The 26,515-nt window shown below is 44.3% G+C and overlaps 1 protein-coding gene across 1 annotated transcript; it reads right to left on the minus strand.

The window, feature by feature from the left end:
- Positions 1-322: 322 nt before the first annotated feature.
- Positions 323-26,295, minus strand: megf8 (multiple EGF-like-domains 8). The gene is made up of 44 exons (XM_085366422.1): positions 25,888-26,295; positions 25,010-25,199; positions 24,760-24,923; positions 24,445-24,654; positions 24,118-24,298; positions 23,762-23,850; positions 22,241-22,454; positions 21,959-22,142; positions 21,353-21,498; positions 21,165-21,269; positions 20,518-20,669; positions 20,281-20,382; positions 19,976-20,123; positions 19,424-19,587; positions 18,907-19,110; positions 18,439-18,636; positions 18,055-18,315; positions 17,834-17,952; positions 17,606-17,737; positions 11,966-12,079; positions 11,728-11,811; positions 11,377-11,616; positions 11,088-11,272; positions 10,733-10,946; positions 10,391-10,631; positions 10,174-10,306; positions 9,821-10,068; positions 9,406-9,516; positions 9,189-9,307; positions 8,168-8,393; positions 7,911-8,082; positions 7,581-7,744; positions 7,350-7,485; positions 7,036-7,267; positions 6,811-6,937; positions 6,510-6,720; positions 6,183-6,397; positions 4,955-5,150; positions 4,665-4,833; positions 4,386-4,578; positions 4,113-4,283; positions 3,871-4,001; positions 3,544-3,676; positions 323-3,413 (listed from the first exon to the last, which is right to left on the minus strand). Exons 1-44 carry the CDS (start codon positions 25,909-25,911, stop codon positions 1,923-1,925), a joined length of 8,643 nt encoding a protein of 2,880 aa, XP_085222548.1. The 5' UTR covers positions 25,912-26,295; the 3' UTR covers positions 323-1,922.
- Between the last annotated feature and the right edge of the window lie 220 nt (positions 26,296-26,515).

Here is a 26,515-nt window from a genome sequence, read left to right on the forward strand (position 1 = left end):
ATCTTGACCCCCCAATGTTCAGCACAAAGTTACACCGATGTATTAGGCAGTACCTTCTGGGCAAGTCATTTGCAGTTTTGAACTCTTAACTGTCAGATTTAAAAATTTAAAATCACTGTAAATTACTTTTACCTCAACATTAAAATGTTACCATTACAGCACGCTTATTTTTACTAAAACTTCAGTTGTAAGCCATTGCTAGGTTTCTTGTGGTCAACGTGACAAGATTAATGTCTGAGCCACAAACACCAGAATTTTACAGCTTTTAAATATTAAAGTATTTTTACTTGTAACAGAAAAAAAAGCGCATAATCAGGTTCCACAGACTTTATTTCAGCTGACTCAAGACAGACTCCTCACACAATCCTCTGTACAACACTGTTCCCTTCTTTGAAAACGAAAATACAAACACAATAAAAGTTATGTACAAAAATAAAGCATGTTAAAAAAAATTACAGAGATACAAGACACAACAATTTTAATGCTCATTTGGGCATGGCTGCTATAAATAGTGACAGTATTCATATGAGCTTTATTTTGCTGAACTACCCAAAAAAAATGGAAAAAAAAGAAAAGAAAAACAAAACGCCAGTAGCACCATTCTGAGTTCGTCCACAACAATGTTTGCCATCCGAGCATGGATGACACCCCGCTCTTGTGTTTCACATGAATTTTAAAGCCCCATGGCTCTGTGCAGTGCAAAAAAGTAAATCAAAATACTCCCGTTAACACAAACCAGTGAACATGTTATTCAATTAAAATAATGCTGCAAAACCTTTACAAACCTCTCACCAGGAGAACTTTCTAATGTAACACTTTCCACTGTTAATGAAATGTAACTGTTCATACTGTATTTATTTATTTTTAGTCAGACCATAGTTTGATTGGTGCATACAATCACCTAAGAAGGCAAGCTGCCATAAAAAAGGCAGCTTAATGAACCATCTCAACACCGACACACATTTAATGTGAACAAAAAATAATCATAAAAAAGGACAATTTCTTCATTTTAATGGACGAGTTCTGTTAAGTTAGTGTAGTGTCGTGAGTGCAAAAACGATACTGAAAACATTATCCTTCACAACTTCTCAATTCAAAACAACTCATGAAAGAAAACTCTAAATGTCACTTTAACATCTTCCAGGAGCTGCACCAAACACATTTCCATTAACACAAGTATTCAGTGTAAGCCATCTGACACACAGACAAGGCAAGAAGTGAAGGCAGACGAGCAAAAAGATGTATAACGTAACAGAGCAGGTGAATGCATATGCGGAAACATACTGAGTCTGTTTAACATAAACGTGTAGCTTAGAAGCCTGCCATATACTTAGCTACAATTAATAAATCATTCATATCGACTATGATATAAAAACCATCTCACAAGTAACTCAGACTTTTTTCCTGCGCTGACAATCAAAATGTTGCACATTATGCCGAAATCAAGTCTTTTGTTCTCAATGGCAATTCTGATTGTCACTTTTTGGGGGAGGGGGGTATAAAGCACATGTTGGTTCAAAGCAAGCACATGGTTTTACACCTCTGTTGGTCAATGAGAATAATTTTAACAAGAGTCCAGCTTCAGTCTTCAGTCGCATAATCTGTCGAGTGCACTCATACCTCTTTAGTGATCACAGACACGATGTGACGCATTTTGCTGATACGTATAGCAGTTGTAGTGTATTCTAGAGACAGCTGGCTTGGTCATGTGAAGCACTGAAATACAGTATAGCAACACATAATAGAATAAAAGACACTTTAAATTCATTATACAGTATATGTACATCTCTTCAAAATGCTCAAGTTGCTCTTACTTCTGGATATTGTCATTGCCTTGTGGCTGTTTCTTTCAAAATTAATTTATTATATACCAAACCCTTTAAAGACTTATTCTATCTCTCATAAAAATGTTACTTGTTTCTCTACATAGCCATAGTGGTCAGGTGCTGATGCCCCAGCAGCCCCTTGCGGCCTGCACCCGCTCCTGGATGCCCGCCTCCATTGCCGTGGCCACAGTATTCCTGCAGGTTCTGTCGCAAAGTAACCAGTGCGGAGCCCAGACAGGCGCGGTTCGGAGCCAAGACACCCCCCGGCAGCTGGAAGAGGACTGTAGCCACTCCAGCCATACCATCATCTGTGGGCTCCAGGGTAATGGGCCCCACCTTGAAGGAGGAATAGGAAAAGCCCATAAGCTGAGAGAGGAAAGGGTCAGGACGGCAAAAGTGCTGGTAAGCGCTGTATGTGGATGGGTGGTGATGATGTGAGGCTGGGTTGCCAGCTGTGGTACTGGCATAATGATGGGTGTTCAAGTAGTGCAGTGGTAAATGCTGGCCGCTGTTGCCTCCTCCACCCAAGGTGAGGTGATGGTGGTGATGGGCTGTGGGTCCGGAGGATGGGTCATGTTTATAGGAGACAGGTCCTGCTCTGCCCCTCTGGCCAACCACCACTCCACTTAACTTGCTTGTGCGGGCATGAGCAAGCGACACAGTGCTGCCCCCTACCCCTCCACCAGATGAAGGCAAGTAGATGAGCTGAGGCTCCTCCGGCTCAAGGTATATAGTGAGCTTAGCAAAAGGCCTTGATGCCATCTTTGTCATCTCCTGAATGTGGCGACGCTGCTCCCGACGGAAGTCCAGGAACTGCTTAACCTTCCACAGGAGGACGCAGACAGACAGGAAGAGGAAAAAGCAGGAGAAGAAGACAGAGAAGAAGACAAAAAGGTCAATGTGGGCTTGGTCCTGTCGCAGAAACAGCAGGCCCTGGGACTCTCCTTGTCTCTCTTCAGTTCCAACACCTCTCAGAGCGATGTAAAAGCGACTAGATTTCAAGGAGTGCACCTCATGGGGGAAGGTGATCACCACACGATCTCGAACACCACGGACAATCAGCACCGTCTGGGGTTTCCACACGGTGATATAGGTGATGAGTCCTTCAGCACGTTCCTCTCTAATTTCCCTTTCCGCTCCTGGAGGTTTTGCTTGCAGGCTTTGGGAAAGCACAGAACCTGCAAAGTTGGATGAGGTGTTGGCAAACACCTTTATAGGGGATGGAGGTGAATCCTTTTCTGTCCCGGCAGTTTTCCCTGGAACTACAGATTCCTCCTCGATCTTGATGGTGTGAATCCCTGTGTATCGATCTACGTCCACAATGAAGGTGTCATGAGAGTTGGACACGTACACCTCCACCTCACCAAAAGTGACATCAATGGTGACCCGAATGTCCACATTGGTGAACTTTGGCTGGGCAGCAAAGAATACAGTGCGCCCCTTGGGCAGGTTGCGAATGGTGGGATCATGAAAGCAGTTGGTCTGCGATGTGGGGTCAAAGCAGCACTCTGTGTCCACATTAAACTGACGGTAGCACTGACGCCCATTCACTGGTGTACCATTGAAAGAATCCTTGCACTTTGCACACTAAATGAAAGAGTAAAACACAGAATTTAAGCATGTTTCATTCACTGACAAAAAAAAAAAAAGAAAAATGTGGATTTCAACAAGTCAAAACTGTAAAAAGTGGAAACTGTGAACTCCAGCATGCACATACCTGTTGTCTGTAGCAATCTTTGCGATCACTCTGGGGGCTGCTGAGGCAGGAGGAGGTCTCTGTGTTGTTTTGGCAGGGGCAGCCTGTGCCATCGTGTTCATTGCATGTGTCTGCGTGGCCATTACACTGACACCTGTGATGAAGAGGAGAAATTAACATTCACTACAACTGTGCATGTATAAGCATTTCTCTTAATAGTAAAAGACACATCTGCTGATTATAACTGACAGACCAGGTACTGAGTAATCAAAATCACACATTAAAACTTTATATAATAACTTTATATAATAACACTCCAGTGACAGCTCAGCAGCAGATTTTACTCACTTCTCACACTTCCCCTGCAGCAGGAAGTAGCCACTAAGGCAGCTCTCACACCGATCCCCTACGCTGTTGTTCTGACAATTTACACATACAGCATTCTCCTCTGTTGGACCCTCAGACACCCAGGACTGAATCTAATAGGAGGACAAAAAGTGACAGAACTTTAAAACTAAAGTGGTTTGTGTTTGTTTTTTTAATATAAATATATTCACATACACAAACCCTCACGGATTTCAGTTACTTACGCTGTTAGGGTCAAGAGGATATAATTGTAGAGTTTCCTGTGCCTTCTTAAGTTCATCCCGGGATAGACACACAGCGCTGTTTCCCTTGCAAAATTCCCGACATGGATGGCAAGTGCCACCCCCCTTGGCAGAGCCCACAAACAGAGGCTTACACTTCTCACAATGTTTACCCTAGATTTGGGGCATAGAGGAAACAAAGTGGATTACTGAATATGAAAAAAAAAAAAAAAAAACGTTTAAGGCACGTGAATGTAGATTATTATAAGCACTTACCATGGTGTTATTGTGACACTCCAAACAAACATCTGGTTTGTTAACACCAGCACAGTTGCTGTGTTTGTTGCAGCTGCACTGAGAGGAGCAGTTATCCCCTACAAAGCCAAAGTGACACTGGCAAACTCCAGGGGATGTGCATGTCCCATTCACACAGCCTTGTGCACACACTGGCTCACACTGACCAGAAATACTGCACAGAAGGACGCAAAAAGCGGAGATTTCAGTGAACTTCTTCAGTCACTACACAATAAAGTTCAAACTATCCTCTTATATTACCTGCTAAGTATGTAACCCTGTTTGCAGGTGCAGTGGTATCCTTGTGGCAGATCGTGGCAGTCCTGAGTGCTGTTACAGTTGTGATGACCGTTGGCGCATTCATCCTCCTCTGGACAATGGAGAAAAGACCAGCTGCTGTTTGTCAAAGGGCAGACACCCTCACTCACACCTGTGGAGGGGGGGGGAGAGAGAAAGACACAGAGGTATGCTGATAAATAACAAAACAATCCACTCATAACATGCCAAGATGCTCAGCTTCTTCAAAACCATAAATTTAACATTGTTCTCACCATCAAGTCCTCCCTGTAGGCAGCGTCCAGCTCCATTGCCCCCGCGAGAAGAACACCAACCACACTGAGGCCTAGCAATGCACTGGGAGCACTGAGTGAGCTGGGAGCACTGGGGAGAGCAGGAGTCTCCCCTAGAAAGCAGTCGACCGCACTGGCCTGCCTCACACCGGAGGGGCAGAAAAGATCGGCTCATGCACTACAGGAAGGGGAAAGAGATTTGCTCAGTTAAATTAAAAAGAAAATAAATTAACTTAAAGTCCAACATTCCAATCAGGGGTGGGTGATACGGCCTCAAAGTTATGTCACAATATTTTCAGAAAACATATGTTTTAATGATAACACTACAACATAAAAAATATAGGAACATTTTAATGATGGTTGCGCACAGCAACATTTATAAGTGTAAGTAAATGAACTGCATTTTCTATCCTTCCTTCCAATGAGCTACTATCACTGATGCTAACCTTAGCAATCTACTAAAACAAGGTGCCAGAGGTAGCAGCAACATAGTACAATAGTAGTGACACAGCACCACATCCAGTGAGAGTAAAGTAAAACCTAAGCACAAAAATTTAGCTTAGCTACTGTTAAATAATGCATTATCAGAGCTAATTTCAACTGCTCCCTCACTTACAAGGAGTCGCCACAGTGGCTCATCATGTTTGATCTGGTAGATTTTTTACATTAGACACGCTTCCTGATGCAACCATAAAACTATCCACCCAGAATTGGGATAGAGATCTGCTACTTGTTAGGAGAACATGTAAACCACTACTTTGTTACATGAGAAACTGAAAAATGTTTTCTACCTGGGATATCATTTCTTGAGTAAAGTCTTAACCAGCTGGTCAAAGCCCCTTTCACCACAATCTGTATTGCATCATATCTTTAGCCAAATAAAAGACAACTACATCCACTGTTTGGTCTTTCTGTCATGTACAACCTGCGAGTGAAATTAGCGAGTGCTACGGTGACACTGGGTAGAGCGGGTCTTTCACACATTGACAGCACAACACCAATCGCTAATATTGCCCCCTTCACATCCTGTTTGCACTTGTTAGTGGGTTTTTTGGCTTCAACTGGTCGTTTCCACCTTCAGTTGGAACTATTTTCTTGCATATTGAGCTTTGTTAGAGGTTGTTGAAGTAGCTCTTTTTTAAGTTATTCTTTAATTGCATTGCTATAGCTGTGATATTGTGACATGATCATATGATGATGACAATCTTACCCGCTGCAGGGCCATGCTCCACACACAGTGCTGCCAGCCCCCATCAGAGCCATTGGAGCTCAGACAAAGGCTGCAGTTATGGAGACTGTGGCATGGCGGAGGGCACGGCAGAGGAGGGGATGACTCCACCTGCATGGGTGAGACGTTGAGCAGAGCGTAGCTGAAACATGTCCAGTCATAAGTGGGATTCACACTCAAGATGCGCCTCGTTTCGCCTGGAGAAGGGAAAAAAAGAAGAGAAGGGGGTCGACATTTCTTATTGGAAAATATTTATTAATCATAAAATTCATTTTCTGTAACACCAACACATCATCTGAACCTAGGTACCTGTGCGTTTGAACTGGCGAGTCCACATGCATTTTCCAGAAGCTGTACACTTGGGGCAGTCAGAAGCCTCACAGCTAGTCTCAGTGCAGTTGCTGGACAGGAAGATCTCTCTCTGGTTGATTCGACAGTCATGTACAGCTGTGCAGCTGAGAGAGCTGCTGATACAAGCCCCCTCTGGACAATTTGTGCACCACTTACACTGTAAAACAGGCTGGGAATTTATTAAGAACAGACTTTAGTTCACAGTAACGGTCTCTCTTTGAGTGATTAACTGTGTTTGAGAAGGGGCATTACATGTTACCTGGGATTGACTGGAAAATGTTTTAGGGTGTCGTGCAAGGCATTCACTGCATGTCTTGAGTCTGCGACATTGGTCTGGCTCACGAGGGGTTGGAGAACAGGGAGACTGTCCAGTGAAGCATCCCATTCTGATGGAGAACAAGGAACAGAAGTGAATGTCATATGCATTTTATTTCATAGCTGCACATAACTTCAAGCTCAGAGTTGCTGTCAAACAACGTGTTACCTCTCAGCAGTGTCAGAAGAAGCACAGCTCCCTCTACACCATATGCAGCTGCCTGTGGTGGTGTTGCAAGCCTCTGGCGTGGGAAGAAGGGCGCAGGGGTCAGAGGGCACAGACAGGGTTAGGAGTCTGCCAAGGGTGACGCCATTGAAGCCTCCTGACAGGAAGAGACGACCGCCCCAGCTCGTCATAGCAAGGGACACCGAACCATTAACTGGATCTCCAACAGCTGACACTAAAACAAAAACACGAGAAGAGATTAGCCTATGATGTTTTATGATTTACAAATTAACCTGCAGCTAGAAATGTATAGTTACCTGGTTGTATCCAGGTGTTACAGTTGATCTGGTACAGAGAGACAGAGTTACTGTAGTCTTCTGCTTCTGTCCTGCCGCCCACAATCACCATAGTGTCTTTAATCAGTGCAGCAGCATGGAAGAAACGGGACAGGGGCTACACAGGAGAGAGATGACACAGCAGGAATCCAGAAGTTATCTTTCTAAAGTGGATGGATGGATGTCAACTGCTTGGATTTTCCAACTTCTTACCTTAATACCCTGAGAGGTGGCCAGCAAAGACCAGGTGAGGTTGGGGTAATACAGGCTGTAGAGCTCAGCAGATGGCTCTACACTTTCCACGTGAAAGCGGTAGCCTCCAAAGACATAGATGGCATCAGTCTGTTCATGGTAGACTGCCGTGTGGCCATACAAACCTGATTCAAGAACAAAGCAAGTAAAATAGGTTTATGTGCAATGAAAAGAGTGTTTAGAGCTATATTTGTTTCTTTTTAAAAAGCATTTTCACAATGTGATTCTGTATTGTTATAACAATAAGCGGTGCATCAGTGAGTTATTGACATTATGAAAGGCTTCAAAAACCTGTAGGTGGTGTGCCAGTGTGGGGGGCAATGGTCCAGTTTCCAGACTGAGGGTTGAACTCAAGTAAATGGTGATTGAAACCATTTTCAGGAGAGTAACCGCCAATCAACAGCACAGAGCAGTCTCGCCGTACAGTTAAAGTGTGACCTGCCACTGGAGGAAGCACTGTGCTCTGTCAGCAGAACAAAATTAATTCGTTAAAGAAAAAAAAAGATTTTTCACATATTCTTTATTTCCATATCAAGTCAGATACCAACCTTGTGCTCTCTCCAGACTAAACTGCTGAGATTGAGAGTCCAGGTATCCATGGAAACGCCATCTTGTGTGACCCCGCCTACTACCAACATAAAGTTATGATTGGCTCCAGAGCCAGACTCATGACTCAGTATTGCAGAGGCGTGATGGTAGCGAGGGTTTGGCATCGACCCTTCTTCCACAGAGCTTGTCAACATTTGTGTCCAACGACGTTCCAACACAGAATATCTAAACCAACCAGAAGGAATTATTACACACATACAGAGGAAACACTGCACTACGTGACTGTGAGATTACCTAACCAACTTGTTGCTGGATGCCTACGCCAAGCTATGTGCAAAAGGGTTATGTAAGTTTTATTGTTCCTATGCTACAGTCTCAGAATATTATTATTATTATGCCAATAAAGGTGATTGTGATAGATTAAAATGTTGAAGATTATATTTCAAAATGTTTAAGATGCTGCTGCAAAGAAAGCAATGCATTTCAAGATTCAACATTCGTGTTACCAATTCCATAAAACCAAAATCAAAATGTAACTTATTCGGAGTTACAAGTTGAACAAAGGTTTGTCCCAAATATGAACAAACTCCTTCAAGGAGTTAAACACATGACACTTTCACAGTAATAAGACAGAAGGTTTTCAGTAGTTTTCACAAATGGATGGGCTTGTTGCCTGAAATGGCATTTTTCTACTCTGAGCACTCCAAATGCATTTCTACTACCATACCCATTCACCCATTCAAACACACATGCATTTGAGTGCATATAACCTAGCATTCATACACACTCACTCTGATAGATTCATCAAGTGCAACTTGGGCTTCAGTATTTTACCCAAAGATACTATACTTTGACATGAAGACTAGAGTAGCCAGGTATCAAACCTCTCACCTTCCAATAGACAACCTACTTTAGCTCCTGAGTCACATGTGCCCCAACCTGAAACATGAATACTACTGAAAATTGATTCTTACAAGCTCTTTGTCTAAGCATTTATAGACTGTTGTTGCACTTTCTTACCTATAGACATTTCCCAGAATTCCTTCTGTCAGAGAAAGCCCTCCATACATCCAGAGGTTGCCCTGTGGTCCAGACACCAGAGAGTGTCCCATCCTGTGGAGGAACCTGTGGGCCTGGTTCTGTTGGGGGGAAAGCACAATGTTTATTTGTGTGTGCTGCGTTGTGTCAGCCATGCACACTTCAGTATTGTTCTCGTTTGTTTTTCTTTGGTCCTTACCACAGTCATCTGTGTGTCCAGTAAGGTTTCCCACACCAAGCTGTTGAAGTCTCGAGGAATAGAGCAGTCTGACCCAACCCAGCTCTCTGAGCACACGCACACTCCCAGAGACTAAGACAAACAGAGTTATGCTGGTTAATGTTCTGTGTTTTATTTTATAATTTTTTTAAAACTGACTTCCTAAACAAAAAAACCCTCAAAAACCAACCAACCAAACAAACAAAAGAAAGTTAACAAAAAAAACAAAAACACGAAAATTATCAAGTACACAACTAGAAATATGTTTTTATGAGCGTTACAAATAAAATAAAAATAAAAATGTCACAGTATATTTAATTAAGTTTTACTTTTGAAAAAAGAGACACTTGGAAATTTAAGAAAAGCAAACTTAAAAAAAAAAGTTCACAGCTCTTACTATATTACAAGTTCCTCTTCCTTCTGCTATTCCACAATCCTGTGGGCACACTAGCCGGTCACAATGTGGTCCCCCATATCCCTGAGGGCACTGGCAGAGCCCACCCTGGCACTGGGCTCCACCTGGACATACAGATCCATCTTCATCCTCATCAGAGCTCTGCTGACACCGTCGTACCCAGAAAGATGCATTGAAGCCTTGAGGTCTGTCTGAAGTGACGTTGGCTTCAAAGTAGACTGAGATCACACCTGGAGGTAGAAGAGACGATTATACGATGCTGAGTGATTGTGTATATGTAAACTGGTTTTGTAGTCTAAACTGTGTATTTATTAATCAATGAGTTAAAGATAAACCTGAAGTGGCCTCCACTGTGATAGGCTGAGTCCTCGTGGTGCCACAAAATGCTCCAATTAGATTGTGATCAGAATGTACGACTCCGTTACCCAGAAAACGAGGCAGGCCATCGAACACATAGACATACGAACTCTGAAAAATAAAGCATCGTGAATGTCATGAACACAGTTTCAGGTACAGTGAGCTGTTAAGTAATTTGTGTTTATTTGAACTCACTTTACAATGGGTATGAGAGTCTGGGTGTAGTGTGAGAGCTACTGGGGGACAAAACTGTCTGGGCAGACAGGGTGCCAAGTTTTCAGTCACAGAGAGGACCCACAGGCAATGAGAAAGTCCACCTTTCCCCTCTGTGCCACTCCGCCACCCCAAAGAAGAGGACAGGGGAATGGTGGTGGAGGAAGTGGAGGACAGCAGGACAGAGCGGCCCTGGCACTGGCGGTAACATGTTCCATTGTTCCTAGATGGTACAGGATAGCATAGACAAGTCACGATCACAGAATACACTGAAAATCATTCAAGGAAATTATTCCTACTCAGCAAAATAGTGAAGATCTTTACCTGGGATCTCCATAGTAGCCAGGCAGACAGGACTCGCAGTGTGGTCCCTGAGTGTTGTGGGTGCAGTAACACTGGCCTGTCTGGTTGTGACAGTATCCCTGGAGAGAGTCGCCGTGTCCGTTACACTCACAGGGAACACAGCCGCTGCCACCAGCCAGGGCTGAGCCAAAGCTACCTGGACGGCAGTGCTCACAGTGAGGCCCTGTAGTCCAGTCTGAAAGTGAAGCAAGTGAATGTTAACCAATAAACAACACGACAGCCTTTATCTCTCAAACACCAAAATGCCTCCCACAGTTTCAGTTTTATGAATAGTGACTGAAATCAAATCACTATAATCCCTTTATCAAAATCTGACCTTGGCATTCATCACAGATCCCTGGAGCAGTAATACAGGTGGAGTGGAAGTTGCAGCCACAGTCAACATCACATTCTACGCCACTCAGAACCAGAGTAGCGGGATCAGATGTCCAGCCCAGGGCGCATTCACACTCAAACCGTGGGCTGCCGCTACACTGGCCCTCACGACACTCATTGTAACAGCTGTGGGACGAAGGAAGATAACTCAATGAGCAAGACGAATAAAAAGATTTTATTAAGAGATTTAAAGAAGGAATTCGTGGATTACTGTATTTTAATGCACTTACGTTTGGTTGCAGTGCAGTGTGCCATCCCCTGTGAATCCTCTCTCACAATGGCACTCATATGAAGTGGGAGTGTTGATGCAGGTAGCAGAGGGGTGACAGTTGTGGAGGCCCAGCCTGCATTCCTCTACATCAGGACATGTGGGATAGGCCCAGATTGCATCTTGCTCTTCATCACTCAAATGCTCCAACTCCATCTCCATTTCTAAGGGGCGAGGTGGGGCTGAAGTTTGGGGTTCAGGGCTAGAGAAGCAAGAAAGACAAATGTAAACTTGGACTGATATACTACACACACATCTGGCTATCAGTTTGTTCAGGATATATGTACAAGAAACATGATGAGAGATATCTCACTTTGCAGCCCGAGCTTCAGCCACAGCCACACTACAGTTATACACTGATGGATCATCCATTCCTGCCCAGTCTCCCCTCAAGCATCTGAAAAGAAGGGCAGAAAATACGAAATACACACAGAAATCACAATGAGTGTTAACTTATCAGCAACCTGATACTATAAAGATTGCATTTGCCTTATATGCAGTTCTGGGAATCTGTATACTTTTTTGTGTTGTTATGGGTTTGCTGTACTTACTTTCCAATTGTGGGATTATTGTAGTCACCACACCAGCCACACTGAAAAGTCTTCAGGCACTCTGTACATGTGTTTAAAGCTGAACACTGCTTACACTGGGGAACTGAGTGAACACTGACAAGCAAAAAAATAATATTTTATTATTGATTGCCATTAAAGGGTCAATTTAACTGTCTGGCAAAATCTAAATGTGTTGTTTCTTGTGTTTTTGCTCATCTAATGCGAGTATATTACTGCATGTGAAAGCATTTGGAAAGTTAAGAAAAAAAATTCTCTCTTCAGGTGGTGGAGGGGTTTGTGTGTCCCAGGGATCCCAGGGGCTATGTTGACTGGGGGCTTTTGCCCCCTGGTAGGGTCTCCCATGGCAAATTGGTTGTGGGTGAGGGACCAGACAAAGAGCGATTCAGAAGACCCTTATGAAGAGAACATCGAGGGAACAGTTTACCCTGCCCGGGATAGGGTTACCGGGGCCCCGCCCTGGAGCCAGGCCCGGGGAGGGTGCCCGAGGGCGAGCGTCTGGGCCTTAGTCCATGGGGCCCGGCCGGGCACAGCCCGAAGAGGAGACATGGGCCCATCCTCCCGCAGGCGCCATAGGGGTCGGGTGCATTGTGTGCCGGATGGCGGCCAGGAGCGGAGGCCCTGGCGGACTGATCCCCGGCTACCAAGACTGGTAATAGGGACATGGAATGTCACCTCTCTGGTGGGGAAGGAGCCTGAGTTAGTGCGTGAGGTTGAGAGGTACCGGCTAGATATAGTCGGGCTCACCTCTTGGGCTCTGGAACCAGTCTCCTGGAGATGGGCTGGACTCTGTCTCAGTCTGGAGTTGCCCCTGGTGAGACACGGCGGGGTGCTGGAAGGTGCTCCACCTGGAGTCTCTGTTGTCCTGCTGGGAGACTTCAATGCTCACGTGGGTAACGACAGCGAGACCTGGAGGGGTGTGATTGGGAGGAACGGCCTCCCTGATCTGAACCTGAGCGGTGTTTTGTTATTGGACTTCTGTGCAAATCACAGTTTGGCCATAACGAACACCTTGTTCGAACATAAGAGTGTCCATAAGTGCACGTGGCACCAGGACGCTCTAGGCCGTAGGCCGTTGTAATCGTATCACCAGACCTGCGACCATATGTTTTGGACACTCGGGTAAAGAGAGGGGCTGAGCTGTCAACTGATCACCACCTGGTGGTGAGTTGGATCATGTGGCGGGGGAGGATGCTGGACAGACCCGGTGCACCTAAACGCGTAGTGAGGGTGTGCTGGGAACGTCTAGCAGAGGCCCCAGTCCGCGAGATCTTCAACGCACACCTCCGGCAGAGCTTCAACAGCATTCCGAGGGAGACTGGGGACATTGAGTCCGAATGGACCATGTTCAGCGTCTCCATTGCTGAAACTGCTGCACTGAGCTGCGGCCGCAAGGTGGTTGGTGCCTGCCGTGGTGGTAATCCCCGAACCAAATGGTGGACACCAGAGGTGAAGGGAGCCACCAGGCTGAAGAAGGAGTCCTATCGGGCTTGGTTAGCCTGTGGGACTCCGGAGGCAGCCGACAGCTATCGACAAGCCAAGCGGAATGTGGCTCGGGCAGTGGCTGAAGCAAAAACTCGGGTGTGGGAGGAGCTCGGAGAGGCCATGGAAAAAGACTTTCGGACTGCCTCGAAGAGATTCTGGCAAACTGTCAGGCGTCTCAGGAGGGGAAAGCGGTGCTCTACCTGCACTGTGTATAGTGCTGGCGGAGCGCTGCTGATGTCGACTGAGAAAATTGTCAGGCGGTGGAAGGAATACTTCGAGGACCTCTTTAATCCCACTGACACGTCTTCCGAGGAGGAAGCAGAGTCTGGGGATGAGGGGAATGACCTGCCAATTTCCAGGGGCGAGGTCAGTGAGGCAGTTAAACAACTCCTTGGTGGCAGAGCCCCTGGTGTTGATGAGGTCCTCCCCGAGTTCCTGAAGGCTCTGGACGTTGTAGGGCTGTCCTGGTTGACACGCCTCTACAATGTTGCGTGGAGATCAGGGCCGTACCCCTGGACTGGCAGACCGGGGTGGTGGTCCCCATCTTTAAGAAGGGAGACCGGAGGGTGTGTTCCAACTACAGGGAGATCACACTCCTCAGCCTCCCTGGGAAAGTCTATGCCAGGGTGCTGGAAAGGAGAGTTCGTCCGCTAGTCGAACCTCGGATACAGGAGGAACAATGCGGTTTTCGTCCTGGTCGCGGAACACAGGACCAGCTCTTTATCCTCTCAAGGATACTTGAGGGTGCATGGGAGTTTGCCAAACCAGTCTACATGCGTTTTGTGGACTTGGAGAAGGCATTCGACCGTGTCCCCCTGGGTGTCCTGTGGGAGGTGTTGCGGGAGTATGGGGTGTGTGGCCCATTGCTAAGGGCCATTCGATCCCTATACAACTGTTGCAAGAGCTTGGTTTGCATTGCCGGCAATAAGTCGGACTCGTTCCCGGTGGGTGATGGGCTCTGCCGGGGCTGCCCTTTGTCACCGGTTCTGTTCATAATTTTTATGGACAGGATTTCTAGGCGCAGCCAAGTGGCGGAGGGCTTTCACTTCGGTGGCCTCAGAATCTCATCTCTGCTTTTTGCGGATGATGTGGTTCTGTTGACTTCATCGGGTGAGGGCCTCCAGCTCGCACTGGAACGGTTCGCAGCCGAGTGTGAAGCAGCGGGAATGAGGATCAGCACCTCCAAATCTGAGGCCATGGTTCTCAGCCGGAAAAGGGTGGAGTGCCCACTCCGGGTCGGGGATGAGTTCCTGCCCCAAGTGGATGAGTTCAAATATCTCGGGGTCTTGTTCGCGAGTGATGGGAGAAGGGAACCGGAGATCGACAGACAGATTGGGGCTGCGGCTGCAGTGATGCGGACGCTGCACTGGTCCGTCGTGGTGAAGAGGGAGCTGAGTGTAAAAGCGAAGCTCTCAATTTACCGGTCGATCTACGTCCCTACCCTATGGCCATGAGCTGTGGGTAGTGACCGAAAGAACGAGATTGCGGATACAAGCGGCAGAAATGAGCTTCCTCCGAAGGGTGGCTGGCCTCTCCCTTAGAGATAGGGTGAGAAGTTCGGCCATCCGGGAGGGGCTCAGAGTAGAGCCGCTGCTGCTCCACATCGAAAGGAGCCAGCTGAGGTGGTTCAGGCATCTGACAAGGATACCTCCTGGGCGCCTCCTGCGTGAGGTGTTCCGGGCATGTCCCACCGGGAGGAGGCCCCGGGGCAGACCCAGGACACGCTGGAGAGATATCTCTCGGCTGGCCTGGGAAAGCCTTGGTGTTCCCTCGGATAAGCTGGAGGAGGTAGCTGGGGAGAGGGAGGTCTGGGCCTCTTTGCTTAGGCTGCTGCCCCCGCGACCCAGCCTCGGATAAAGCGGATGAAGATGGATGGATGGATGGATGAATACAGTGACCAAATGAAAGGGTGCTTGCTGCTATTAGCAGAAATTACACTCACAGCTGATTATGAGGTGAAAGTTGCAATTTAAATTGAAGTGGAGTTGTTAGTCTGTGTTGACCTGGCCATGCAAGGGAAATACTACTACTACTACTAGTAGTACTACAAATCATAATAATAAGGCTCAGAAAAAGCAATATGAACTTATTTTCCATTAGACATAGTAAGAAGTAAATTATAAATAAAACAGGTACAAGCAGGAGCCCTGGCCAGCAGTAGTCTTAGGTAGGGCTGGGCCATATTATACCGTTCACAGCAATACCGGTATAATGTTAGGCAACGATAGGAAAATGAAATATCGCGATAGAATGAGTAAAACGCGAATGCGCAGTTTCTTTGTTTTCATACGCACATGGCCGATTGTTGAGTGAAACAGATGAACCAGAATTGGCTTGTAAAAATGGTGCAACTTCAGTGATGTGGAACTGCTTTGGTGTTTGTCCCTCAGATACACGACAAAGCACATTTTTTTGCATAACATGCAAGCGGCTGTCGTTATTGTCGTATTTGTCGGACTAAGATGCTCTTAAATCTGGCAGTAATCTGGGTCCTAAACCCCCCTCTTCAGGTCAAACGAACACTGCAGCATCACTGAGAGTTAAAAACTGTCTAAATTCTTTCATCTTTAATAAAACGATCAGCATTGCTGCTTTACCAGGTGTAACTATGAAGTTTAACTTCCAGGCATCCATGAAAACAAAAGTTATTACATTTAACGGAGTTAGAAGTTAGCAGGAAGCTAGCGGAATTTAGCTCGCTAGTTTCGCTAGTTACCTAAGCATGATATTGCATGTTCTGACTGAGAGATTTCTGAAAAAAATCAAACGTACAGCTCTGCTATCACTTCCAACATAAATGAAGACAGGAAACTAAACAGCAGTGACGTTTGTAGGGTTACTGAAGTTGGGCTAGCTGGTATATAATGATGTGCTACGTGATCGCTAGCGACACAGCTATGTTAGCATAACATAAACAGTGAAGCTGGAGGACGAACACTAACACTTTTCCACTTATAAAAGTTAACGTGAAGGTTCCTCATGGTTAGAGACAAATGCAATCGCATGGCAGGATGCTGTAAACGGACCAAACTTCAGTCAGGAGAACAACTGAGATAATCCATCCACAATACGAGGTTAGCCATTAATATACTGCAACAACATGGGAATAGAGCAGCTGCCAGAGAATTCAACATTAATGAATCAATGGTACAGAAGTGGAGGAAGCAAGAAGAATGAGTTTAATAAAGTTTGATTTCCTGACTGCTTTGTTTCGCTTAATGTGCCTTATAATCCTGTGCACCTTATGGTCCGAAAAATACGTACTGCACACTGCAGTTTAATGTTGCAAAGCACCTCTTTTTAACTTCAGTGGATATTATACATGGTTATGCTCAGGATATGTCAGCCCATTTCTACTGGAAATGCCTTTTGGTTAAACTTTCAGCAAGGAATTTGCATTTGCACTGTTAAATTTTTATAAAGCTTTAATGTACATAAAAACCAGCTTCTTGTTTAAGTGAAAATAAATGGAAGGTTGTCTTTTTGCGCTAGTAATGTTGTGGAGTTGTATTTTGTCTCGCATCAATTATATCGTCAGTTATATCGTTATCGCATATTTTCAAATATATATCGTGATAAATATTTTTGGCCATATCGCCCTGCTCTAGTCTTAGGGATGAGCAGAAGAACAAAACTTGAATTTTTAGAGGCAGTCAAACACATTTCATCATTTCACAGGATAAAAATACAGTTGGAACAGTCTTGAAATGTCAGAGCCAATTATGTAATGTCAGTCCAACTGTACAGTTGCTAACACCCAGAAAAAGGCAAGGAAACCTTTGGACAAATAAAGAGATGAGAGCGCGTAACCAGGGAAACCGCTTAAATGCTGATGACTATGGGTTTTTAATTTTTGCTATATAACTTTGCACTGTCCACTTTCTGCTGGGACTAATAACGGTTATCTTATCTTACAAAATATTTAATATGATGACTTTACTGACTTACTTACTCTTAGGTATTCATGAGTCATTTGATTATGTTAAGCATGACTTTACATTTAAAATGTAAAAAAGAAAATGATTATAGTCATTACAGCATTATAGACATGATGACTATATTATTATAGTATTTATAATGATTATAAATAAAACAAAAGGAAAAAACAAAAATATCTTAACAATGTTCTCATCTTACCTGTCATACCAATCCCTACACTCTCCATAGGGGTACTTTGTGAGGTAGGCAGCAAAATAGAAGCAGGCTTGAGCAGATTCACACCACGCACACTGGCTGGAGTTGGAAAGGCATTCACCACATGTCTTTCTCCTGTAAAAGAAAGTGAAAGTAGAGTAGAAAAGATGAGCTGGAGATGTTTGTATGACCGAAAATAATATGTAAAACGAATATTATTTTTCAACTCACTGGTTGCACACTTTAGGACACCCCCTTGGATCACGTATGGATCCATCTACTCTTCCTCGCCGACTGCACTGGTAGTCGCCTTTCTTGCTGGAGTTTATCTGCCACTCACAATAAGGGTCCTACAATCAAAGTTAGCACAGCATGAGTCAAGAATACAGTTATGGTATACAAGTCAGAATAATGACAGATAATGTCAGTTTTTATGTGCATCTGTGTTATACCTGAGTACAAGCAGAGCAGTCTCTGTATTCTTCACACATGGTGCAGTGCTGGGGTGCTAACAGCAGATGGAGCTGACCTTCCATCTTCCCTTCACTGTTCAGCCCCTCAGGGCAGGGTTCGAGGTCTGGGCTGTCACGCAGCAGACAGCGGGACAAAGACGGGCACCAGCCACAAGACTGGTCTGACAGGCAGGCCAGACAGGACATGTACCCTGAGCAGGAACCTGAGCGGTACGGCTCCGAGAATAGGAAGGAGATCTCCTAGAAGGAGATATCACAAGATATAAAGGAAAGGGTATTAAAACTATGCTTTTGTTTCATGATCTAAGAAAAATCACAAAGGAATTTTGCATAAGTTAGTTTTGCTGTTGAAGTTAAACTCACACTTCCTCCAGGCAACGTTCTGTTCCAGATCAAGGCCATCTCACTTGTTTGTCCTGAGCCCGAGTTGTTCAGGTAGCCCTCCGCCTGAACAAGGTAATGGTTTCCCCGAGTGAGGTTAGAGAAAAGTCGACTCCCATCTGGTCGAGTCAGGAGCTTCAGCTCCTTTTCCTGCTGAGCTGCCCAGTGACCCACCACCTCCTGATCAGCAAATGGGTTCACAATGCACAAAATATGGACATGAAGAAAATATGGATAAAACAATAGTGTTTCATAACAATATTGAGCCCTGGGGACAAGGATATTGGCTTTCGCCGACAATTCTTAAGCATTCCAACAGTTCCAATGTTTGGCCATATGAAATTGAAATTATTTTAATTTATTATCAAATCTACTACAAATAATCCTCTAAAGAATTATGCTGTAAAGAAAGAGACAAAGAAATTCCAGCTGACATGCACTTCTCCTCACCATCTGGCTGGAGTTGGGTCCTGTTGCCATTCGAGCCTCAAAGTGAAGCCTCTGGATGCGAGCCCACATGGAGACCGTCTCTGTAGGAGGGGGTGCAGGTGGAGGCCCGCCCCACAATGGGTGGACAAACCCCCTAAACTGTAAGGCTACGTCCATTTCTGTGGTGGGGCCAAGCATGATGGTGGCGCTGCGGAGGATGGTTACCTAATGTGAGGGGTGAGGAGGATGATGGAAGTGGAAACACATCAACAGAGGCACTATTCTCTACTAACTGCTCCACAAAGTTTCACAAACGACTTGAACAAAAATATCCTTTCTACCCAAAGCAAACAGAGAAAAAGAAAAAGAGACATGACGAGGTTAAAAAGCATAAAGCACAAAGAAAAACTAACAAAAATAGAATCATTATATCCAAGCTCGAATGCAATATTGGTGGCAGGAAGGAGGAGTAAGTATAAGCAGAGAGGGAAGTAGTTACAGGCTCAACTGGTAAAGTCAAAACATTTGGACTCCGTACCTGGTCAGGCTGGGAGTCGTTGCGGGGGTGCTGGAAGGTGAGCAGGTGCAGTCCCGGGACATAGTTCTCGGTGCGACAGGAGTGGAGGGAGGTTAGGAAAAGGGTACGCTCCCCCCACCAGCCGTACGCCCCTGAGATCTGGTCCACACGGCACGCACTTCGCTCTGTGAGACCGAGAGGGAAAGGTCAGCACATGCACAAAAAAACCCCTAAAATACCCCCACACATCGGGCCTCTTAAATCTCATATTACAGCAGCTTTCTACTGTGCACTACTGTACTGAAATGAATGTAATTGGTGAGTCTTGTTTGACGTGTGTTCTGAAGGAGTAAAATGACCTCACTGCACCAGAAGTATGTGACTAGACAGGCGAGTCAAACTGTGGTTTGAGGAACCTGTCCAGTCTCAGCTGGGTATAGCCAAGTCACTGTACTTCACCTCTGAAACACACCAAACACGAGTCAATTACGTCCCTCCCATGTCAACTCCCAACATCATTTTCCAGTCTTGACCCTTTTCGTCTGCCCTCATTCCTCCCTCCCTGGGACTCACCTGACACTGGTAGGCAGGACTCATTCTGAACACACCAGCCAAATTCACCAGGGGCACGGGCCAGAGAAGCTGGAGTGCCACTGAACACCAGACAGGACTGGCAGTCAGACAGGAAGCGAGCAAGGCCCAAGCAACCAGTACTTCCACACTGCGACCAGAAAACAGAATTTGCACTTTAGCTATACCTAAACAAACAGTCTGAAAAGGAAAGGATTAGATTTCTGAAAATGTAGAAATGGATCCCCCCCCCAAAAAAAACCACAGGCATTGTTACAATTTAACAAAAAGTCTGAGAGAAGCGTTACCGGGTTAGTGGGCTGGTACTCTCGACAGCGGCCTTCACACCAGCTGCACTCTGGGTTCTTCAGGCACATATTTTCATCTACTGCCTCAGCACAAACAGCATCCTGATGATGAAACAAATAAACACAACAATTTCATTACCATTAGATGCTCTTAGTCAACATAAGTTTCAACCACTGAGATTCTTCCAGCCACAGACAGTCTTCCAAATACTATTGGTTTACAGCGCTTTCACTCACCCTGTCACCTTGGTCGCTACTGACAAAAAGGGGAACTTTGTAAGCCACAAGGTCTCCACGCGCAATGCCACTGTAACCTCCAGCAACCAGCAACACTCGTCCCTCCATCACTGCAGCAACATGTGAGTAACGCCCCCTCACAGCATCACCACCTTGGAAAAATATGACAGCTCTGTGACCACTTCACATGCAGAGGTAACAATCACTAAGATGGATGGTGTTTAAAATGGACCTTAAATAAAAAAACAAATGTAAAACAACAAGAAAAAACTGCATGTGCCTTCGCATTTCAGAGTTCTGGCATAAGGCTACCCACTCAGGAAAAAACTGAAGATGGTGAAAATAAAAAAAAGTTGAAGTAAAAAGGAGAAGTAAAAATAAACTTGTGCATTTGTGCAACCTGCTCAGATCTCAAACAGATTTTAGCCCCAAATCTTCTGATTGTCCCTTAGGTTTGTACAAATATACTCACAGTGGAGCATAAAGACATTTAGTGCTTATTTCATCTACATATACAAAGTGGACTTTATTTGGCTGTCTAATCACAACCATTTCAAGACCAAATAAAATATAATGTGCTAGAAAAATAAATCAAACACGTAAGGTGCAATCTAGAAGTCGGCTGTTTTGTTCACTTTCATACTCACTGAGTTTCTCCTTTGCCGAGACCCACTGGTGACAACCCAGATGGTAGAAAAAGATTTCCTCATCATAGCACTTTTCCTCATGGAAATGAATGTGCACATTTCCTCCTGCAAGACAAACAAACAGAGATAAATATAAACATGGCTGGACTGATTATGAAAAAAACTCTGCTAATTATCTCAGGACTCACCGTAGACAACCATGTAGTTTCCAATGACAGTGGCTGAATGGAAAGCTCGCTCTCTTGGGCCAGTTGCTGCGAAACGCGAACGGAAGGATGTCCAAAATCGTCGATCCACATGGAACACGTCTGTTTTGTTCACCCTGACACTAAACCTAAGAAACATATACAGTATGTATATTTCTATTGTCTATAAAGATGCCGTTTTTTAAAAGTCCCCACTTCCTGGAGTTTTCTGAAGCACTTAACTAACTTTGTGTAGCAAGTTATCACAAAAGAATTAAATCTTGGGATAAAATATATCTTATTATGTTGGGATGAGATGATGAGATATTGGTCCAATACTGACTTAAAAAGCTCAAGTGGACATTGATGACAATGAGCCTGTCTAGGGAACAGATTGTGTGTTGCTTACACAAAATGTCAGCAAAAGTCAGTGATGCTAGTGCATCACTAGCAGGAGGGATTGATAAAATAACATAGACTAAACTAATAGTATAATTAATAAACTTAGGAAATCAATGTTTAAGTGAGTGTGATGTGGTCTTATACATAAAAGACAGATTCCCACTCTCCTCTCAACCTCTACCTTCTAATGTATGAGAAGGTACACACCTGGCAGTGGTAGGCCTGTGCCCTCCATAGACAAGTAATGTCCTGGAAGGGCCGTGGAAGACCATGGAGTGCCCAGCAGTGGCAGGTGGCTTCCCACCTGTGGGCTGAACCGTCTCCCACCGTCCAGAGCCATGCAGGCCGAACCGATACAGAGTCGAGGAAAACATATCCTCCTCAGTACGACCTGGGAAACAAATTTGGGTTTGTTTGTTTCTTAGTGGATTAAAAATGCTGATATAAAAAAAGACAAAGTGCAACGTGACAGTATACATGCGAACCCACCTCCAAACACATAGAGATAACTGTCTACTATAGCCGCAGCGTGATTAGCCAGTTTAGGAGCACCACGTGAAGTGGAAAAGCCAAGCTGTTGCCAGTCATCATTGAGAGGCCGGTACATCCACACATCATTGGCCAGGGAGCCGTTGGCTAGCTCTCCTCCAAAGACAACCATTTTACCCATATACTCTACTGCTGTGTGGGAATGACGAGCCACCTGACAGAGTAGGAGAGCCAAAGAGAGCACGAAGGAAAGGAATACGATTGAGATGTTAAACCAAAAAATGAGAATGCTAGAATTCCCATCGACTATGTTTACATGTGCAAACAAATAGGATATATTAAAAAAAAGTGAGTGAGCAGAGTATACACTGCAATAAACTGATTTCTATAAAAACTAAAAATGCACATTTGTCATAAACAGGTTCGATAAATTAAAAAATAAATTCTTAAACAGTTACAACATTATTTACAGAAAAATAAGCAAATATTCTTGACTTTATCGATTTACCTTGTTTTTAACAAGCAATCAGTAGAATGTAATACTCTATCACCACAAAGTGGCATTAAATAAATACGGTCAATCAGCACTGAACAACAAAAATAAATAAATAAATAAATACATAAATAAATAAATAAATAAATGAAAGCAAGAAAGGCATGTTAAAAGTTTTGATATCCACAAGTATGCAAGGATCTACTTAAATTCAAGTGATGGAAATTTTAACACTAGATGGTGACCTTAAGGATCTGTGCAGATGTCTGCATGTCTGCCAGTCTTTTGCCACTGGATGACTGCATCACAGAGCACTAGCTACCATGTGCCCTTCAGCCACACTTCAAATAAGTGTAAGAGATGCTAACTGTCAGAAACTGGTTAAACAGCTGTGCCATGTTGAGATTAGGTCGTACGTTTGGACAGTAACCAGAGAGAAGCATAAAATAAAATGTTTAAAAAGTGTGAATAATGGACTGCATTAACTGAGTTGTTGGAGTGAAAAAATTGAGATTTGTATTAAAATTTTACAAATGATATTAAACAGCTGTAGAGACCAACTTTGTGAGACTGGTATAGTCCTGCATTAGCTAGTAATATGTTTCTGTTTTTTAAGATTTTGCATTTAGGCTATTGCAATAAATGGCCATAAGTAAATGGTTAAACTAGTATAAGTTATAAGTAATAGTAATAGGTTTTGGCTTTAATCCTTCTCTATAGTTTTAATATTGTCTTTTAAAGTTATTTTAAAAAGAAATCCTGATTCCAGAGTTGTTCCTGAGTTCCTGGTTGTCAGAGGATAAGTTGGGGCCTGACAAGTCATTGAGAGAAAATCTTGGAATGGATATCTTTGAATCCATTCTCCTGATTAAGGAAACTACATTTCTTGCCTACATGACATTTTGAGGATCAATTTATTGTAAAGTGCTGACAGTAACTTGGACACTTGTTTGCATAGAGAATGACAAAGCAAATGCAATAGCAGAAGGTAAGAAAAACAGCACATGTTTGAGTGTATGTTCACTTACAGGTGAATGACCATAAGACCTGCTTTCCCATTGGTTGGATGTAAAATTGTATTTGATCAAGTCACCAAGAGCTCTGTTCAGATCAAATCCTGCAAAGAAGATAAGCAAAATATAATTCAAACAAGCCAATAATGAGATATGAGACTGATGACTCAGACATTGGCATTCAGCTCTAACAAAGACATCAACATCACTGATGGTTAATATGTAACACAGCAACAAATTGTGTTGAGTTATGATTATTAACATATACCAAAGAATCAAAGTCAAAAACCTTGCCGTTGTCTTGTGTGTTAAAAATGTTTTTCTAAGCAGAAAAATTGTATCAGTGGAATTTAACTGTGTGTTGCTCTTACCGCCAAACAGGTACATGGCTCCTGTGGAGGAGAGGTACACGCCTGCAGAACCTGTCCTGGGAGGTGTGTAGGGGTTTTCTTCACTCACACGCCACCACTTCCCTGCACCGCTGTCATTATAGAGACCAAGCTGGCAGTTTTGACCCACAAAGCCTGGCTTACACAGACAACGCTCTCCTTTCTGAAAAATGAATGAAAGCAAATATGAAAAGTTTCATCACGGCACACAAATGAATAACCTAATCAGGTTGAGAAACGCGTTACTGTGCGACTATAGTATATATTTTTTATGTGTGTTCATTTAATCGTCCCTATCCCTACTCTTACCTTGTCACACTGGCCGTTCACAGAACAAGCTTGAGTGCACAGAGGGGTTGTACATGAGGGCCCACCCCAACCCTGATGACAATGGCACTTTGATGTAGAGGAATCACAACGACCATGACCGCCACACGCTCCAGGGCACAAAGAGAAGGTGTAAGTTGCATTGAAACCCAGGAGGTTGTAATTAGCGTCACTGAAGAGGTGAAGCAGCATCTGGAACACAGTTTAAGAGTGAACACAAATTAAGTTAGAATTCAATGCTAATGAAGTTTCAAGAATCATCCTGGCCTTTCAGCTGTGGTATCTTTTCTTGGTTACCTTGCCAGACTTTGCTTCAACGGGCTGGGGCAACGTGTGGCCACTCAGACTGGCTAGCAGGGGGCTTTGGTAGGAGTCCCCATCATACACAAAAAGGTAGTCATAAGTGCACTCTGTGTTCATGAAGGTGAAATTCAAGACAATGCGGTGACTGTTGTTGGGAGCTGGAAAATATGAAGAATTCGATAAATATCACTTTGAATAATCACAGAAAACAACAAAAAATAATGACAAAAACCATTTTCTCCACCTTTGATGAGCCACTCGCAATTCCCATTGACAGAGTAGTTTCCTGCTCCATCTGTCACATAGCCAGGTGGTCCCCTCAAAACCTGCCTGTGGCCCTTGCAGTCCCCTGCCTGGCACAAAGGCGACTTGGCCAACAGGAGAACCACCAGTATGAAGGAGACAGGGAGGGGGGAGGCCATCACTGGCACTGCCTGAAAGATGGAAAGGGAAAGAGCAAGGTGGGAATCGGTTGGTGTTGGTGTCCTAATAACAAACCTTGAACATTTTCAGCACATATGAAGACCAATCTCTTAAGGTTCGTTTATCGACTACATATAACAACTGAACGATCCGATCTGGATACAAGGGAACGCCTTATGGACATCAAAGTCCCCCTAGTTGTTCTCAGGTCTCGCTGTTCAGTCTTATGCCACTGAAAGGGTCCAATTTAAAGCGCTATGAGTCATATGTCAACTGCAATGCCATTAACCCTGCAGCAACAACCAATCAGGCTTAATGATCAGATTACAAGGATTACTACAAATTGCCAGACTCAAGAAAAGCTATTGCAAAAATTCTTATGCTGATGTTGCTAACGTGTACAGGGAAGTAGCTCGTAAACATTACGACTCCAGAAATCATACCACACAAACGTCAAGGTGAAACGACGATAATCCACATCTGCAGTGTTACATTAGAATAGCACACAACACAGTTTAACTTTTATTATCTGGGTTTCTTACAAAAAACTAGCCAAAGGATGAACCTACGACAATTAGCAGCAAGGGTCTCTGCAGGCTATCACAACAAAGCTAACGAAAGGGTAGCTAAGCTAAGGTAGCAAACGGAATACAGTTAATCTGAGCTCATCAGTTGGTCTGGATACAAAATAACACTTACCATTTCCCGTCTCTTTGTTCGCATGGTGGTTTACATTTTCGGCAGGCCTTTAAACGTCAGTTACTGCACGAGCTAACTAGTGAGGGCTGCAAACTGACAGCTGGCTATCCAGTCGATACTAAATTGGATTCACTGCAGAGGAGAGCGCTACAGCATTCTGCTCTGCTAGCCTGTCCGCTAGCTAGTGGTAGCGGCTCGGCCAAATCCAGATGCGCAATCGTTGGTTGCTGCAGACCCTAAAAGAATCAGTCATTCTTGAGAGTAATTCTTCATTATGTAATAACAAAATGATGGTACACCTCGGGGAACTGCTTGCAGCTATCAGCGACACGTTTTAAAAGCATCGACGCTACTCCTGCGGACCATGTTGTGGTGAGAAGCCAGTGTTTTGGTGCTTTTTGGCAGGCGAGCAATAACCAACGGTGACCAACACAAAGACCCATCCCACTACTGCCACCCAGCGGAGACAATCAAGATTTACACTTGGATCTTGTGTAAGCCATAAACGGAGGGTTGTTTATGAAATATTTTGTTCATTATTTATATCACTTATTTGTGGATAAAGTGAATGCCTTTAGAGGTTCAGCAGCGGATCATCTATTTGCATTCTTATGTTCTTGCTTTTTGT

Source organism: Diplotaxodon limnothrissa, linkage group LG11, assembly GCF_057381915.1.
Source record: "Diplotaxodon limnothrissa isolate DT_005_m linkage group LG11, D_limnothrissa_male_GT1.1, whole genome shotgun sequence".
Taxonomy (NCBI): Eukaryota; Metazoa; Chordata; class Actinopteri; order Cichliformes; family Cichlidae; genus Diplotaxodon; species Diplotaxodon limnothrissa.